Raw genomic sequence first — 16,798 nt, forward strand, 5'->3', positions numbered from 1 at the left:
GGTGCTTCTGAAAAAAACAGAGACAACACCACCCGCAGGCAGATATGCATATCTACACGCTCACAGTCCGACGCTGGCGCATACACACATTCAGCACAGGCAGTTCGACGCGTGCGCATGCGTGTACAGAACTGAGGCGAAGACATCCCTGCGGGTGCACAAATGTCTCCCGCTGTATCGATGCATGCGCACGCGAAAGAAGATTTCAGGCTAGAAGACTACATAAACCGAGACAGAAAAACTAACATATATATGATACTACGCTGCGGAAAGAGCGTGGTGAATAGGAATAGCCTATATGCATTTACAAAGGTGAATATAGCAGGCACGAGGCGTATATACGAACATGTATTAGCAAAAACGAAACGCCGCGATAAAAACAAAGCAGAAGCTTAAGTACGGTGTAGGCGCAACTCTGTACTGCCTCGAGCGAGTGGGCGCCGGGAGAGAAAATACGAACACAACCCCCCGCTGCACTTCGTGTGTCTCACTTTGATGGAATTTTCCTCAGTCGGCTCGAAGGCCTTTTGCCTCTCGCGTTTTCTCTCAGCCGCCCGCACTTCGCGCTTCTCGAGCGTCTCTTTCGCCTTCTTCATCTGAAAACACGCGGAAAGCAACAGGACAAAGCTCCCTCAAAGATAAAACTCGCCCAAGAGCGGAAACGCGAACAAGAAAACAAGCAAATTTGATTCAAACAGAACGCAGATAGAAATAGAATGTATATGTAAGAGGGTGCCTTATTTTTGAATTTCGCGTTGCTCTAGTTCTGAACTATTAATACACATTTTAAACTAACTAAATATGAATAATCTCGTAATACAATTCTGCCTCAAGCTCTGAAATAATATTTCCAAAATATAGTATTTGTATTTGAGCATTTTCTAAACCACAGAACGCTCTCTCCCTCATGTGTTCAGTTCCTCCTGAATGACGATCTTCTCTCAATCTCCTCTTTGCAAATGTGTCCTTTATCCAATCGCAGAGCACGCCGCCTGCCCATCAGAGGGGGGATTCGGATTGAAAAAAGAGAACGCACTGCGGCGGTAGCGCCACCTTTTGCCTTGTGTTTCGCTTCCACGCGACCCTCACCTGTTTCTGCTCCTCCGTGACGAAGTACTCTCCAGACTCCATGAGCAGATCCTCCTTTCTAGGCGTCTGCTCAGGCGGGAAGAGGCTCTTGCTCTTCTTCTTGATCGCGGCCTTCTTCGCCTTCCTCTGCACATTGCGTTTTTTGAACTGCGGAAGGAACCTCTCCCAGTTCTCCTGCGGAAAAGGTCACACACGGCGGAAAACCACACCAACGCGTGAGCACTGAGTTCTCTCAGGCCGCGGAACTGTATGACTCTCGTCGAACAAGCAGAGACATTAAAGTTCCCAGAATACTGAAGATGACCCCGGCTATGAGATACATACACCAAGCCGCTCAGCAAAGGTCCGACGCCCTCGTGTGGATGTCGCAGGTCTCGAGTAAAAAGTGTGACACAGCGGGTCACACCTCCCATGCAGGACGCTCCGAGAACAAGCAATCGGGGCCTCGTCCGCGACCTACCGTCGCCAGCGCGGGATCTTTCTCCAGCTCGCGCTTGATCATCAACTCCTTGATGTGGTACACCGGGTGGATGTTCTTCATGCAGTCCTCCACCAAGCGCTGGCACTGCACACCGCGGAAAAAGAGAGAAATCGCGCTCTGGGTGGCAGCCGCGCAACACACAGGGCGGAGCGGGAGGGCGACTCCGCGGGCGAAAAAAGCGGAACGTCTTCCGACCCTTGGACGTATGCATGCAGATGTCCTCTCCCGCCTCTCTCGCACCATCTCCACGCATGTACCCATGCTGCATATATATACGTAAATAAATATAGATAAATAGATAAATATAGGTAGATATATGTATTGTGTACTCGCATGCGGAAGCGGCGTGGCGGCTCCACACCTGCGAAAAACGGTGCGCGGCCGCACACTGACGCTAGTGAGCAGCGCTTCGAAGCAGAGCGCTCGCGCTTGCCTCTACGCGCTCCAGCTCTCCATCTGCGTATACGCACAGATCCGTAGGCTGCCGTGTGTGCACACGAGCCTCTGCTCGTATATACATATATATATATATATATATATATATGGTACGTGTGTGAGTTTATATGCATGAACGGCAGGATGAGGAGTCGCCGCGACGAGGGCTGCGCGCGTGTGTGTTGGCTTGCGGTAGAGACTGACCACTTTGATGCCCTTTGGCGAGCCCATGACGGAGACAGTCTGTCCCTGGACAAGGACGTAGCACTTGGTGAGCAGCTCAATCGCCTTGAGAGTCGATCCGTTCGGACCCACAAGCCGCTGCCTCCTCTTCACGAACTTCTCCTGAAGGCAAACGCCTCGCCCATGCGCAGCGAGCATGCCAAAGAGACGTCTAAGGAGCTGATGTTTGAAATGCAACTCTTGAGTCACAGAGCAAATCTGAAATCGAAAATATTTTAGTGCGTGTGTTGCAATCTAACTTGAGTTGCTTGGTTTCCTCTGTTTGAAATGGTGTGTGGCTTTGTAACGAAGTTGAGAAAAAAATACGGAAGAAGAGGCGAAGCACGCAAAGAAAGACCTTACCTTGTTCCGAACTATGCCTCCAATCTTGATGATGTCGCAGAACATGCCGTCTAAGCAACAAACGACACAACGAGCGCGCCGGATATCCCAGAAAAAATCGACGAGGCCCTTCCACTGCCACCCCTTCTCCCTCGCTCTGGTTCATCAGACGTTCTTTCCCCTTCGCCATCTCTCAAACTGTGCCTTTTCCAGCGATTCGCGCCTCTAACTTGCGACCTTACCAAACCGGCTCTCGAAACGCGCTTTCTCTGTCAAACGCCTACCCAGCCCGGTCCCCTGAAAAGCTCCCTCGCTTCCTGAATTCTCCTCTCGCTCGCGTCTAGTCTTGTGTTCTCCGCCACGCGTCCATTTGCACCCGCCTCTCCTCTCGTGTCTCTTCCCTCTATTCACCCAATCGCCACGCGCAGTTGCTGTCTCGCCCTCTCGCGGGTGAGTTCTCTTCCTCCTCTGCTTTCTCCGCTGCCCCCCGCCCCTTTCCTTTACTGGCTGTCTCTGGTTTGCTTGCCATCGCTCTGCTTTCTCTTCTTCCCTGTTGCGCTCTGTGGGCGGACTCACCGTCAAGGATTTTCCGCGCCTGCGCAATGGGAACGCTGCGCGCCAGGAGCTTGATCATGTCTCGGGCCTGAAGAACAATGCATGTGACTCAAATATGCATTCCTCCATATCTCTACGTGGGCGCCGACGCCCCCAGGGGCCGCGCCCCCCTCTCGCTCGATCTGTGTAGATCAGCTGTTGACATAGAGAACCTGCATTCCGATTCCGTCGTTACGTGACCAGCCGCTAGCGGCGGCGAGAACCGATGTGCGCTTCAAAGGAAGGGGTGTGTTCGCCGGAAAAATCACATCTAAAATATGTGACCGACAGTCTCAGCTTGGACGCACAGAGGGACATGATAACTCCGTCACGGTTTGTACCGCTGGACTCCTCAGTTTAAGTTGAGGAGTGCTCTGTTACAGTTTGTGCACGTCGATCCTGTCGACTCGCTGCTCTCTTCTTCTCGCGAGGACTGGCGGTCTCACCTTGATGATAATGTAGGGGTCGTATGTCCTCTTCGTAGTCCGCACGGTCATGGAGCCCTCCACGAGGTCGAGCTCCGCCTTGATGAAGTGCTGACCGAGTGCGCGCTTCACCTCAGGCCAGACTTCCTTCAAGTACTTCTCGCGGTACTGCGGAAACAGGCAGGCGAAGCTGCTTTCCTCGAGCATGCCTCCAGGGTTGTGCTCCTGCAGACGCACACACGTCGCGGGCGGCGAGAGAGATCGCGGACAGCAGCGGCAACCTGGCAACGAGAAAAGCGCGAGGCTGGGGCGGAGCGAGGCGGACGAGAAACGAAGGACATGACACTCCACCAGACGCGCCACCCCGCGCATCCAGCGCAGTCTCGGGTCTTCGCCTCGCCCGCGAGCCGGACTCGAGACTGCGAGTCGTCCCCCGAAGCCGCTTCGGCTGGTTTGCCGGGGGCACGCGCACCTACCGGCTTGAACTCTTCAATCTTCCAGTGATCGATGTCATCTGTGTCCCATGGCTTTTCTTTCCTGTATTTCCCCTTCTTCCCCTCGCGCTTCGGCGCCGCGCTCTCAGGCGTCTCCTTCTCGCTCGCTCTGCTCGGCTCCGTCCCCCCCCGCTTCTCCGCGGCGGACGCAGCCCCCCCCTTCTTGGAGTCCTTCATCGCAGCGCGACAGCGGCAGCTGGACCAGAAACGCGGCGAAACAAGCCCTGAGCGGAGCAACGGACGAGGCAACGGCCCCGAGATGCACCACGAGTCGAAGCCGCAGGTCGCGAACGAAAGAAAGGCCTCTTCAGGAAAAAGCCACGCATGAAGCTTGCGAATGCGCGCTGCGAGGGCGGCGGGATGGGCGGGGGGAGGGGGGGGGAAAGGGCAGGAATAGCGCGGAGCTACGGTTCCGTACGGTGAAGTTGACGCGTGCATGCGCGCGAACGCGTCGGGACAAAACGAGCCGAGATCTACTCCCTTGTCCGCCCGCAGAGGACCCGGGGCTAGCATACAGGCAGTTTACTGAGAATTACGGGGAAGAAGTGTCTGCTATCCTCCTTACAGGGAGCGGGGCGGCCGACGACATCAGCGGAGACTCAACGAGTAAGCGCCGGCGGCGCTTAAGGTCTGCGGAGTCAAGGAAGAAAGCGAGGCACCGCGATAACGGAGAGTCGCAGGTTTCGTGTCGCTGAAGTCTGTGTTGGAGGGAGAAGCTTCTGCGATCGGCGCCGAAGAAGAAAGAATCTGGCTGGCCGTCACGAAATACCATCGCTTTTTTTGGGGCGTGGAGAAAAAGAGTGCATGCATGCATGTTTTCCCCGTAGAGCGTTCCACAGGCAGACCGCCCGCCACATGCGCAGACTAACTGACGAAGATCTGTATCTTCGTATAGACTAGTCAGCGCTTGTATGTCCTGGCTGCAGATTGCTGTTACCTTAAAGTAAGAGAATAGATGCATGGCGCATGCGAACTCGCAATGCACGCGTGGAATGTGAGAATCGAATGACACGAGCACCAGAGCGTGAATTTCACACTTTCATCTGACCAAAAAAGTTGGAGAGAGGGAGGTCTTTTTATGGACCGCGTACCGAGCGTCTGTCTGATGCGTCCAGAAAGAGACTGGATAACTCCTTTGAGAGGTCAGTTGTGTCGCGCGCCCTGCTTCGGAGAGTTTAGTAGTACTCGAGACGTTGCGAGCCGATAAAGCAGCCGAGGCACGCAGATATTTTTGGGTCATGATGTCAGACGTACTGCAGCTTTTCGCTCGCTCGTCATGTCCATTTCTCTTCAGATGACACCTCTTCTCTCTGAGTATGGCTGTGCTACTTTGATATTTACTGCACGACGCGGCCGTTGCACGCTCGTTTGCCATGGAGCGAGTCTCGCCACAGCAGCTGACCGCTCATGTTTCTTGGTTGCTGTTTGATCTCTTCTGCCGGGAAATGAACGCGGCAAGAATGTTAGCATCGATTTAACTTCCCCAATGCAACAGACCGCCGCTCCGGCATGTGAGCTCTGCCCATATGTGAACTGTGATCACATGCGGAACAGACACACTGGCGAGCCTAGGGAACACGTCTTTTTCCAGTTGTGCAGTGCGTCGCTTCGAGGCATCTGATGCCGGCATCTGAGCTCGGGTAGAGCCTCTGTATACATTGAACGAAGAGCAAAGATCCTTTTTTTTCTCAAATGTCGGCTTTCGCCTGAGTCGTCTGCAAGCTTCAGTCATCAACGCTCTGGCTTCTGGCAGAGGTAACAAACCGTCCAAGGTGTGTGTTTTGAACCATGTGCTTTTCGGAAAAGCAGCCACTTTGGCCCTAAAGACTTTCCAAGCGAGAGCCGGCATGTGAGGGTAAACAGCGTACGGAGACGTGCAGCTGCATCGACGCGGAAGGTTCTTGCACTCTTTTGCCGAGGCGAATCGAATGAAGTCAGGTCTATCTGTTCGAAAGTGCCGGTGGATAGCATTTGATCATGGGAAAGCGTACAGCATTTATGATGTGCAATCGAGCTAAAACCCGATACATAGGTACTCGAAAAAGCAATTCTGTAAGCGCTTGCGCTCCAGAACACGCAGTATAGATTACGAAGTTCAGTTTGCGCAGGCGAGCTGTTCGTTGTTTTGGCATCAATTTGTTTGGCGGCAGCGTGTTGCTGGCAAAAGACGCCATGGCGACTCCATTCTCCGCGCTTTCACGGGAAGAGTGCCTGAGAGAGTCACCTACACGAGAGTGTGCGGGCGACAGAGGGAATTTCGGAATGCCGTCAGACACCCCTCCGGTGGGCACAACGCCGACCTGGCGCGTGAGTCCGGAGCACCAGCATCTACTCTTGGCAGCAGTGCCTTCTCCTGCCACTGAGGCAGACAACTCAGAAGGCAAACGCTGACGCACACGCTGAGGGTTCTAATTTAGTGCAAGGCGGCGAGTTTGCACGTTTTCGCGGAAACAGCACAGTCCGGTGAACCGTTGTGGCCGTTCCGCTCAGGCAGTGGAGACGCCTTCAGTACTTGGTAGATGAGATTCTGCAAGCAGAACACACATGAATACGCATTACGATCCTCCACGTGGAGCAGTTGACTCACTAGCAATTTCCTGCAGCTGCATCAGGGACAAAAAAGCATGACCAAAACTTTCCCCTCCCGCGTCATGCCTCGGCACAGCGTTTAGTTGCAATCTTCAGTTTCTCGTGGTGAGACCGCGCGTGTGCCACCGCCCGGGCAAACATGCGAGCTGCGCCGACGAGACGAGCAGAGCCAGAAGACGGGTTTGTGTCAATCTTGTCACGTCTCTGTCCGTTGGCTCTTTTCGAAAAGTCTCGTGGGGACTCATTTGCTTCGTGTGCAGGAGGAAACTGGCATCTTCCGAGGAGATAAACCTGTGCACTGCGTGCCGGTCTGACTCACGCGGCGGGTTCGTCTGAATGAGACTCGTGTCTCCCTGAACTTTTGCACCGCGTTCAACCCCGGCTTCCGTTTGTTTATTTAACGCACTGTAGTTTTCCAAAAAGAAGAATCTGGCAACACTGGAAAAGTCAGTCGGGCTTGCGGCCTCCGTATTCCTCCTGGTCTTCTAACTGCTGCGCCACTTAGCTGCCACGCTCAGCGACCGAGACCGTTTTCGCGCCGGTCTGTTGAAGTAAGAAGGCAGCAAGCGGAAAGTCCGTGGGAACCTGGCTTTGCCTCCGTGTCTGTCGTCATATTTGAAAACTGGTCAGTACCCCCTGCTAGATTGTTTGCGGTGGAGTCGCTTGCCCGCCGGCCGAGTTGCACGAGATTCATCTGCCGACTGGGCTAAAAAGCCTTGCAGACTTCTCACGTCACCGTTTACGTAGCCTCCAGCGAGCCCCTGGCGGCCGTGCAGACTGCTCAGGAGTGGGTAATATGCAAGCGCTGAGTCTCTTGACGCTGCATATCTGCATTTACCGATGGAGAATCGCCGACATGTCGGCGTAAGTTGCATGCCCGTACATCCAGGCCCCGTGCGTAAGCATCTACGCGACGGTGAGTCGAAAAAGACTGCGGAAAGAGGCGTGAAGGTCGTTACCTCGGAGAGTGCTTTTTCCACACGATCCTCTCTTCGTCTCCACGTTCATCTTTGCTCCGCGGTCACATGCAAATGGCAGAAGCAAGCAGATACGGGGCTGACATCGCCGCAGGACCCGAGCGAAGCAGACTGCGGCGCGACGTGAAACGACGCTGGACGTGCCCAGCAGGGGGACGTTTCGGCGTGTTTTTTTCGTCTTTAGGCTCTCGTCTTTTCTTTGTCTCCCTGGTTCTCGGCAACGTGTTTCCTTCCTCTGGCTGGAGCGACGTCGTAGTTGCTGCGAAGGATGCGCAGCCTGTCTCGCAGGTGCTGCCCGTCATCACGCCCGCCGAGGAGGACGGCGGATCGCCCACAGAAAGCACAGGCGCTGCAGGGAGCCGTCTAGAAGATTTCGCTGTTCCAGCAGTGGCCGGTTCGCCAAAACCCCACCCAGCGCCTGCGCCCTCGTCTCCACCTTCTTCCGCTTTGTCTGCCGCAGAGGTCGCTCCCCTCGCGCGAGTGTCTCCGTCCTTCGTGCCTCCGGTCTTTGCTGCTTGGCGCGCGGACGGCTTCGCATTTGACAGAACGTCCACGCGCATTTTCCTTTTTCCCCAAGCTGAGCGATTCGCAGTTCCGCTTCTCTCGCTGGTCTCTCGAGAGGGTGGCGACGAGCGTCTCGAAGGAGCGCGAGGCGGCGGCGCGGCACCGGGAGAGAAGACGGCACAGGAGGCTCTGACTGTGCCTTCTTCCTCGTCGTCTCTGCGTTCCTCTTCGCCTGCCGGACAGGGCGCTTCCGGACTCGAGGCGCGAAGCCAGTCTCTGCGGAAAGAAGGGGTGGCGCAGCGGGAGCAGAACAGCGGGGTGGGGAGGGCGAGTGAGACGCCTTCCGTACGCTCGCCCTCGCGGACGAACGGGGGGGCAGCCTCAGGGAGAAGAGAGGACGCCCGTTTGACTCGCGCAGTGGTCACATACTTTCCAGCGACCGGCAAGGACGAAATAGAGACACTTGAAAGACTCTACGGGCTCGTGGAGTCGTGGAGGTTCACCTTTGGCGTGCTGGAGAGACCAAACGTTGAGGGCGACGCTCTGCACAATGGCTTCCTCTCCAGCTCGCCCTCGGTGGAGCAAAGCTCCGGGGGCTCCGGAGAGACCGAGCCGGCGCTTCGCCTTCCTCCTGCCGGTAAACAATCGCACCCTACCAACACGCTCAAACCTGCGTGCGTGGCGCGATGAGGATGCGTGTCGGATGCTGCAAGCATTGGGTCCTTCCCTCGAGTGAGGCGCGCGTCTGTCTGTTTTTAGATTGTGTAGCTTCAGGGGCAGATGCTCCCAGACGCTCTCTCGCCCAGGGCTGGTGCTGCCTCGTGGAGTGGCGGAAGAGCTCTCTTGCAGGGATGTTCGCGGGACTCTCCCGCGGGCCTGTCTCCGTTCAAAGAAATGCGGGTTAAGGCCAAATTTGCTGCTTCCACTCCTCGCGCGACGGTGGCTAGAGCCTTGGTGGAGAAGCTTTCCTTTCCCAAGGCTCGCTTCCGTGTCGCACGAAGAGTCATGTGCGTAGTCACAAAAGACGCTCCAGTATGAAAGCCCTGCAGGGGGAAGGGGGGGGAGGGAAAAGAGGCGGAGGCAGAAGGTCAAGTGATGGCGGCTACGCGTGCGCCTCGCCTGAGTGAGAGTGGGCGAGGAAAACAACTTTGTAGACCGATCCTGGCGAAACCAGCTGACCAGCGTGCTGTTCACTGGAGAATAGGGAGAGCAAAATCGACGCATTTGCTGTTCGTGTTCACACCTATCACGGAGAACTACTTTCTCATTGAGCCCACCTGTCGCTCACCCTGCCTGTTGTGTTTCCGTCTCCCGCGCCAGCGATACTGTTCGCACTGCCGTCTTCGCGGAGAGAGACAAAAAAAGGCGGGCAGTGGCACGGGTGTCTCTTTTCGCGGCGGCGGGCACGCCTGGTGCCTTCCTTGCTCGGCCTGCACGGCGCCGTGTTGTTCTTGTTTCTATCGTGTCCTTGTCTGCAGGAGTGCCTCTCATCAATGATTTAATCATCTTCGCGGATCCGCGCTTGCAATCCTCCAAGCTCCCTCCGGTGTGCGAGCAGCTGCGGCCGTGGGAGGGGCATCTCCTGGCCTCTCTCCGGCTGCAATCTCGGTTGGAGACTGTGTCGCTTCTCCGCTCTCTTCGTCTCCCTTCTCCGTCGTCTTCTCCAGTGGCGAGCTCTCCCGAGCTCTCCGCCGCGCCCGCGTCTCCCGGCGTTCAGCCGTCGCCTCGCGTGTCTCCTGCGGCTTCGCTTGCATTTTTGTCGCTTTTCTCTCGCAAGCGGCTGCGGCGCTTGGCGGCGCGCGTGTCTGGGTCGAACTGGAGACTGCATCCGAGTCGCTGCTTCGTGATTTTCACCTTTGTGAATGGCGTCCGCACACCAGACAGCAGGTGGGAGAAACGGCATATCCAGGACGCCGTCGAGGCAGAGCTCGCTTATTTGGCTGAGCCGATTATCGCCACAGTTCTTGACGCGTACGAAGAGGTGCTGAAAATCCCGTTGACTGCTTTCGTGACTCCGTCGCTGCTGGTTCGCCGAGAGCGACGAACGGCGCAGCCAGCAGCGGAAGCGAGACAAGGAGGACGACGGGCAGGCGTGCTTGGAGCTTCAGGAGAAGAGAGACGGAGAGATGCAGAAAGCGAAAGAGACGAATACACAGAGGGAGAAAGCGGCAGAAAAGGAGGAAGGGGAGGAGAAGAAGCCTTGTGGCTTGTCGTTCAGGAATCCAAGTCCTGCAGCTCTGAGACTAGCAAAATAGCGGTTGCAGAGTACGCGAGGTGAGGACGGCCGCGGACAGATTATGGGTGCCTTGAGACGCTCTTTGAAATCACATTTATGCGCGTGTGGGTAAATCATGTACTTCTAGACGTCCTCACTGAAGCGGACGTGTACGCGTGTGCTGGTCTCATGGCTCTGTCTCCGTTTGGGTGAGGCAGAATGTCCTTGCTACGGCGTACGTGAGAATGAGAGTTTCTCTTCTCGACACGGGTATCCGTGTCTCCATGTGAGCGTCTGTGGCGAGAGCGGAGGGCGGGTGACGGAGAATCTGAATGCTAAACCTACAGATACGTCGCCGTCGGGCCTCTGAGGTGAGTTTTTTGGGGTGTGACCTCTTATTTGGTGACTTTTCATCTCTGTGTCTCGCCGTGCGGAGCTCGTGTGCCCGGTGGGTCTCCGTCCGCGAATTCTGTGTGCGGTCGTCAAGGCGAGGCGCGGCTGCGGCGCCGCGCAGCTGCGCCGTCGGGTGCAGGAGTGAACTTCAAACGGATTGGCGGGCGTGCCTTCCGCTTCAGGTTGTTCGGTCTGCAGCACAGAGGCCAGGTCCTTATCGGCGACGTCTGGCTGGGGCCGTCCCGCGTTGTGGCGCGCCTTTCGAGGCTAGCGTTTCTGGTGAGAAGAGTGCGCGCCTGCTGGGCGACTCTGGGTTCGCGAGTCGCTTTCGGCGACAAGCCACGGCACCGCTCTGAGAAGCCTGTTCATCCGTTCCCTCCAACAGCTCGTCAGACCCCAGCTTCGTGACTGCGCTCGCCGACGCAGGCCGGCAGAGTGCAGGTTCTGTGTTCAACGGCGCGCTCGCCTCGCCGCATCTGGTATCATCTGAGCCTCGCTCTAGCGCCGTCGGCGTCTCGGCTCGCCTCTGCGCGTCTGCGTGTCTGTGCGCGTGGCTGCGCAAGTTATGTCCGCTCTGTGTCTGCGAGGGCACTGGCTGGTTTTCACCACGGTTTGCCTTTTGCATGCGAGCCCGTTCTCGCTCGTTTGTCCTCGTCTGCCGCAGCCGGCTGGCGGAGCACTCGCAGCATGCGAGTCGATGCAGCACCTGCGTGTGCGGTTCCTGGGTGCGCTCTGCAGATTGCGAATTTCCTTCTGCTGCACGACTCAGTGCTTGCGCGTTCAGAGGGCCGCGCGCCAGACTGGTCGCTGGACTGTCTGCCCTCGTACGCTCTGCAAATTGCGCTCGGGCACCTGGTTGCGCCAGACATGCTTGTCGTGCACCCTCAGCTGGCGCTAGGTACGGCCCGCGCCTGCGCGGTGCTCGCTTGGTCGTGAGAGATGCCGGTTTTAAGTCCGCGACGAAAAACCGTCCGCGGACAGTAGCGACTTGAAGAGCTCTCTGCGCGGGTCCAAGTAGCCATAAATCGACAAGCCGTGCTGCGCTTGCCGGAGAGGCGCTCGGAGCCGCCACGCTTGTTTTGCCGCACCTCGGGGGATGCGGATGTGTAACGGTGGTACTCTGCTCTGCAGCGGGCGCATGCGCGCGCATGTGGAGCGGTGGGGCCGTGTCGTCCGTTCGTCTTCCCGACGGAAACCGGGTGTTTGAGCTGCTCGAGCGCAGAGCTTTTCTGTCGGCGCGCGCGACGGGATGGGACGGTCTCTCTCCGTGCGAGTCGCGCGTAAAGAGCTGCCAGATTTCAGAAGCGCCCCGCTGAAATGACGCGGCGCCACGCTCGTGTCCGCATGCGGCTGTGCAGATCTTTCCTCCTCGTCGGCAGAGGCGCTGGACGCGAGTCCGTACGCGGCAGAGACTTGGGTGCTAACGGAGAGCGAGAAGCGAACCGGCGCGAGGGCGAAGCTGCAGGATGAGGCCGCGCGAAAGCGAGAGGCGAACAACAGCGACAGCGTGCTGCTGCGGCTCTATCGAGACGTCGAGCTTTTTGCGCCTCTTTCTGACCCGTCGTCGTCTCGTTCTGAGGAAGCAGACGGAGGGAGAGAGGGAGAGTCTACAGGCGGCGTGAAGACACTGAGAGACTTTGCAAAGGCGTGTGCGGCCCATGGGAAACAGCGGCTTCGACAGCGACTTAGAGCCATTGTAGGTCCACGCACCGGTCACAGAAGTTCGCGCACTCCGAAAGCGGACGAGCCTGTCCTGTAGTTCTGAAAGCCGCGAAGGCCTAGGGCTGCCGTCTTGTCTCTGTACGTATCGACTTGCCTATTCGTTGTGCCGCACCCCGTCTGCGAAGGCACGCATTGAGCGTCGGGTCTCACCCGCCGTCCTGCTCCGCATGTCCGCGCTGCGCTCTCGCTGGCGTCGTTTTAGTCCGTGCTCCTCACTCTTCTCGGTACTCGTTCGTCACGCGTGTCTAAGAGCTTTGCGGATGGTACGTCTAGCCGCTCTTTCGCGACGCCCCACACGTGTGTTTCTTTCCAGCCCCTCACGTTTTTGCATCTCGGCGATCCGTTCGTCCCTGCTTTCTTTCCGGCTGGGGCCGCCTTCAGCTTCTCTTCCTTTTGTCGAGCTCGTGGCGTCCTCTCGCGCGTGCTGGGTTTCTCTCTCAGCTGTATCCCCTCCGCGAGCCACCCGTTTTGCGAGCTGGCGACGAGGTCTTGAATGCCGTTCCACCCGCCACGTCCTCGCTCGGAGCTTTGGGTGGAGAGCGCAGCAGAGATTTCCCGATTTTCCCGACGGCGTACATTCGCACAGAACTGCGTGAGTTCTTTCGGTGTCCCGCGGAGCATCCCTACCCTTTCACGCATCCGGACTTCGCCGATCACTGCTGCAAAACGCAGCGCGACTGTCACGGAAACGCGTTGACTTCCCTTTCCTCGTGCTGCTACAACGACGAGCAGACGCAGTGCCGCGCGCCGCCGTGTGATCCTGGAGCCGAAGATGGTGAGCAGACGCGACACCCGCAAAGTCCGAGGAACGAGCATCTTCCCAATTCCGCGACGTCCTCGGTGACGGCATGTTGTGTTATCGTCCGACGTGAAGCCAGGGAGTTGACACTCTCCGTCTTGCCCCGTCTTGCTTGGGGCGCAAGTAGCTCTCGTGTCCTTCTCTCGTGTGTCAAGTGTGGATGAGTTCCTCTCTCGTGTCGGGTGTCTTCTCATGCTCGGCCAGCCTTTCCAGCGTTGAAGCGCCGGCACCATATGGGAGCTGACATGGAGAGAGCCAACAGAGAAGCTCTGCTTTTTGACATCTCAGCGTGCACGAGTGGTTTTCCTGTTGCACGTATTGTTTCTTTTCTCGGTGTTTCTGTGTCGCGTGCGCCCAGCCAGGATGGATTCGCCGCCTCCGATGCCGCCCCACGAGTGTCCGCCGTCCTTTCCGTATCCGTACAGCGCCGTCGAAACTCTAGCTTTCTGCTGCGCGACAGACAAGGACTGCTGGGGGGAACTCCTCCATCCCGGTTCGAGTTGCTGCGAGAACCATGACTATATGCAGTGCCCAGATCCGCCGTGTGCGCCTCACAGGTGCGCAGTGCGGGTAATGAAGAGGCGTTTCCCTGAGGAAGTTTAGAGTTTAGGGTCTCAGGGGCGGTGAGCGCCTCAGGCTATGCGCTCAACTGGCGGGTGTGTCGCGAGCGTGTTTGACCGCCCATTTCTGGGGACACCTGGCCGCACCGGGGTTTGCTCATATGCGTGGGGACGCGGACTCACAGGTTCATATATATGTACATGTATATATATAGATAGATATAGATATATGCTCGAGTGCGCATTTCCGAGAGCCCGCGGTCGCAAGGACTCGAGTTTTCCGCAATGCAGGTGTGTGCGCGTTTTCTTTACTTCTGGTTTCAGAAACGTCCTCTCCGCTTTGGGGGCAGAAGCGCGGTACAGCTTGAGCCCCGAGCGAGCAGCCAGGCAAAACGCAGCGCTGAGCAAGATTGGTATGAGTCGAGCGAAGGCGGTCAAGACGTACGTTGAGGTGCTCCAGAAGCTTTGCGTGATTGATGACTACATGAATGACGCTTTCCGTGAGGACGAGGCAGACTCGAGCGGCATCGGCGTCGACGAAGACGACCATGGAACTGACCGTGGCGACGGAAGGCGCCGGTGAACAGGGAGCGAAGGCTGACTTCGTGTTTCATAGTCAGTCGTACAAACTTTGTGATTGTTGGGTGTGCGCTAAGTGTCTACCGCAGGCGTAAGCGCGCAGGTGTCCAGTATACGTACACCTTGGTGACAGGCGCGTGCGCGATATTTCGCACGCTCTGGCCCTCCACACACAGATCCTTTGAACTCACGGGTCGTTTAAGGTTCACGCGTACTGCGTCGGAACTGTCTGCTGCTTGGAGCACAGCCCTCGAGCGTCTGTGTAGTTCGCTGTTGTAAGCACGTACAGGTTTGTCGAGCAAAGGAATGAGAAACGGAATGCCTTCCGCAAGGTGCTCTTCACGCGAGACTGACTTGTCGCAGAGGAGGACACAGAGACATGGGAATGAAATCTCCGGCGATAGGCGTTCTGCTCGGAGTCGCTGGGTAGTAACTATGCGGGAGAGGCTGCTGTCTGTTCTGTTGCTGCAAAAGTTTCTGCCTGCAGAGCATGGCGGGACCGTGATGGGTGTTGTCGGATTCTTCCCGAAGGAGGGGGGGGGGTGGGAGGGGGAAGATAACTCAGTGCCTCCATGAAGCAAGCAGTGTAGGCTTTGTGGGTGTTACGGAGAGGACGTGCTGAGTTTTCATGTTCCTTCGAAGACTCAAAGAAGTGAGCATTTCGCAGAGCCCCAACGTCATTAACCACGCCAAATTAGGCTCATCGATCAGTTCGTGAGCCGAGGCCCACACAAATCGTGCACGATGTCTGCGACGTGCTCTCTCTTTCGGCCGCTTGACACTGTGACCTGCTGAGAGGTGTCTGAAGGGGAGCGGTGTTTTGGTGAGAAAACGCAGCCGTCTGCTTGCATTCGTATGCCGGTTCGAGTTGATGATAAACTGTGCACAGATCTCCAGACTTTTCGTGAGTGGAGTGGCCGGCGCCGCCGCTGTCTTCTGCGGTCCACGGAACTTGCCGAGACGAATCATTTCCGGATACTGCCATCTGGCTCTCCACGCAGCCAGCACTTACGTGCAAGCAGCATCAAGGGCACCCAGAGGTGTGCGCAACTCAGGCTCGCCAATCCCAGGGTTCACCGCGGAGTTATCCACGCAGCAGGTGGTGTGCACCCGGCACCGCCCGCGCCATCACCGCTTGTCTACGCACGCCCCGCTGCCTCCGTAAAGATGATGTCTACCACATGGTATCTAGAACCTGGGATGCAAACTCGTCAGTCCGCGAATTCAGTGTACGGCGTGCACGCGTCGGCAGTACAAATCCCTGGGAAGCCGCTCTTTGGCGACACCATATGCAAGAGAACCCACAGTTCAACCCTGTATTATAAATTTCAGTAGACTCATGCCCTCGTCGTTTATATAAATCTATTAATGCTTGTCAAGTTCCTTGTATCGAGTTAGCTCACTGCGTACTTAGAATCAGACCAAAAGAGTTCACTAATGGTACTAGAAAATAGGAGATCGCGTTAGTTTTTGGGCAAACGACTTCCGAACCACGACATATATTGGTACAAAGAAGTTACCATATCCTCTACTGCATTGCTGCGGCCCCAACAAGAACAAGTACTCTGTCCTGTCGCAGCACGTGCCGCAGCCAGTCTATTTGTCTACTGTCAATACAAAGAATGGTAATTACGAGTAGAGATAAGCAGAATGGATGTATGCAACGCCAAGTGCTTCCTTCTGTATTGACCCTTGGTAGGCGGGGTGTACTTGGATACTCTCAGTGCGGAGGAAATCATTAATGCCGCGCGCTGTGTAATGAAGACCAAACCTCTATTACCCTGTTAGCAGCTTAGTCTAAGCCGTTGCTGACACCGGATCACTTGCAAAAGAAGTCTTTTTTCAACTCCCGGTATTTGCCGTCCTCGCATCGCAGGATAACCGCGCGTCTCCTCTTCACAGTGCATATTAACGAGTTATTCCATGGAGCAACAATATACTACCAGTCAGAAGGATATGGAAGAAGTAACCAGCATGCAGTAATCCATCAAAATGGCCCCTCTACGTATACTTCGCAGGAATCTCAATACTAGGCACAATGTTGCCACGGGCTTTCTCAGAAGAAGCCATCGCCCATGGCTCCATATTATGCTCGGGGCTGTCGCGCCACCCATGTCTGGATCACGTGGAGATGTAGACACGGCCTGTGTCGAGGGGTACGATGAAGATTATCCTGGTGTACACCGTTGACTAACGGCAGAACGCTGTGGTGGATGGATGGATTGCAAGCATCCCGCTTGTAATGCTTACTCTAGTATGTACGTGAGGAATGAACTGGAGTCGAAAACTAGCTCCTCTCTGGGAGCAACATTCGACGCAAGCGTGCTGATCAGAAGCTGGCACGGTAAAGCAGGAACGTCCTAGGGGCACATGTTTTA

At 56.5% G+C, this 16,798-nt stretch overlaps 2 protein-coding genes across 2 annotated transcripts; one reads left to right on the plus strand and one right to left on the minus strand.

Moving 5' to 3' along the window:
• Window positions 1-392: 392 nt before the first annotated feature.
• BESB_001970 (putative ribosomal rna assembly protein mis3) lies at window positions 393-4,259 on the minus strand (the record flags this gene model as incomplete). Its single annotated transcript, XM_029358952.1, has 8 exons — window positions 393-596; window positions 1,090-1,263; window positions 1,550-1,654; window positions 2,210-2,350; window positions 2,591-2,640; window positions 3,146-3,212; window positions 3,610-3,813; window positions 4,065-4,259. The coding sequence occupies 8 exons, from the start codon at window positions 4,257-4,259 to the stop codon at window positions 393-395; spliced, it is 1,140 nt and encodes a 379-aa protein (XP_029221865.1).
• Window positions 4,260-7,702: 3,443 nt separating this feature from the next.
• On the plus strand, window positions 7,703-14,424 carry BESB_001980 (uncharacterized protein; the record flags this gene model as incomplete). Its single annotated transcript, XM_029358953.1, has 8 exons — window positions 7,703-8,789; window positions 9,631-10,426; window positions 10,943-11,039; window positions 11,499-11,658; window positions 12,119-12,456; window positions 12,924-13,257; window positions 13,640-13,838; window positions 14,166-14,424. The coding sequence occupies 8 exons, from the start codon at window positions 7,703-7,705 to the stop codon at window positions 14,422-14,424; spliced, it is 3,270 nt and encodes a 1,089-aa protein (XP_029221866.1).
• Between the last annotated feature and the right edge of the window lie 2,374 nt (window positions 14,425-16,798).

The sequence above is a fragment of the Besnoitia besnoiti genome, chromosome I (genome assembly GCF_002563875.1).
Source record: "Besnoitia besnoiti strain Bb-Ger1 chromosome I, whole genome shotgun sequence".
Lineage (NCBI taxonomy): Eukaryota > Apicomplexa > Conoidasida > Eucoccidiorida > Sarcocystidae > Besnoitia > Besnoitia besnoiti.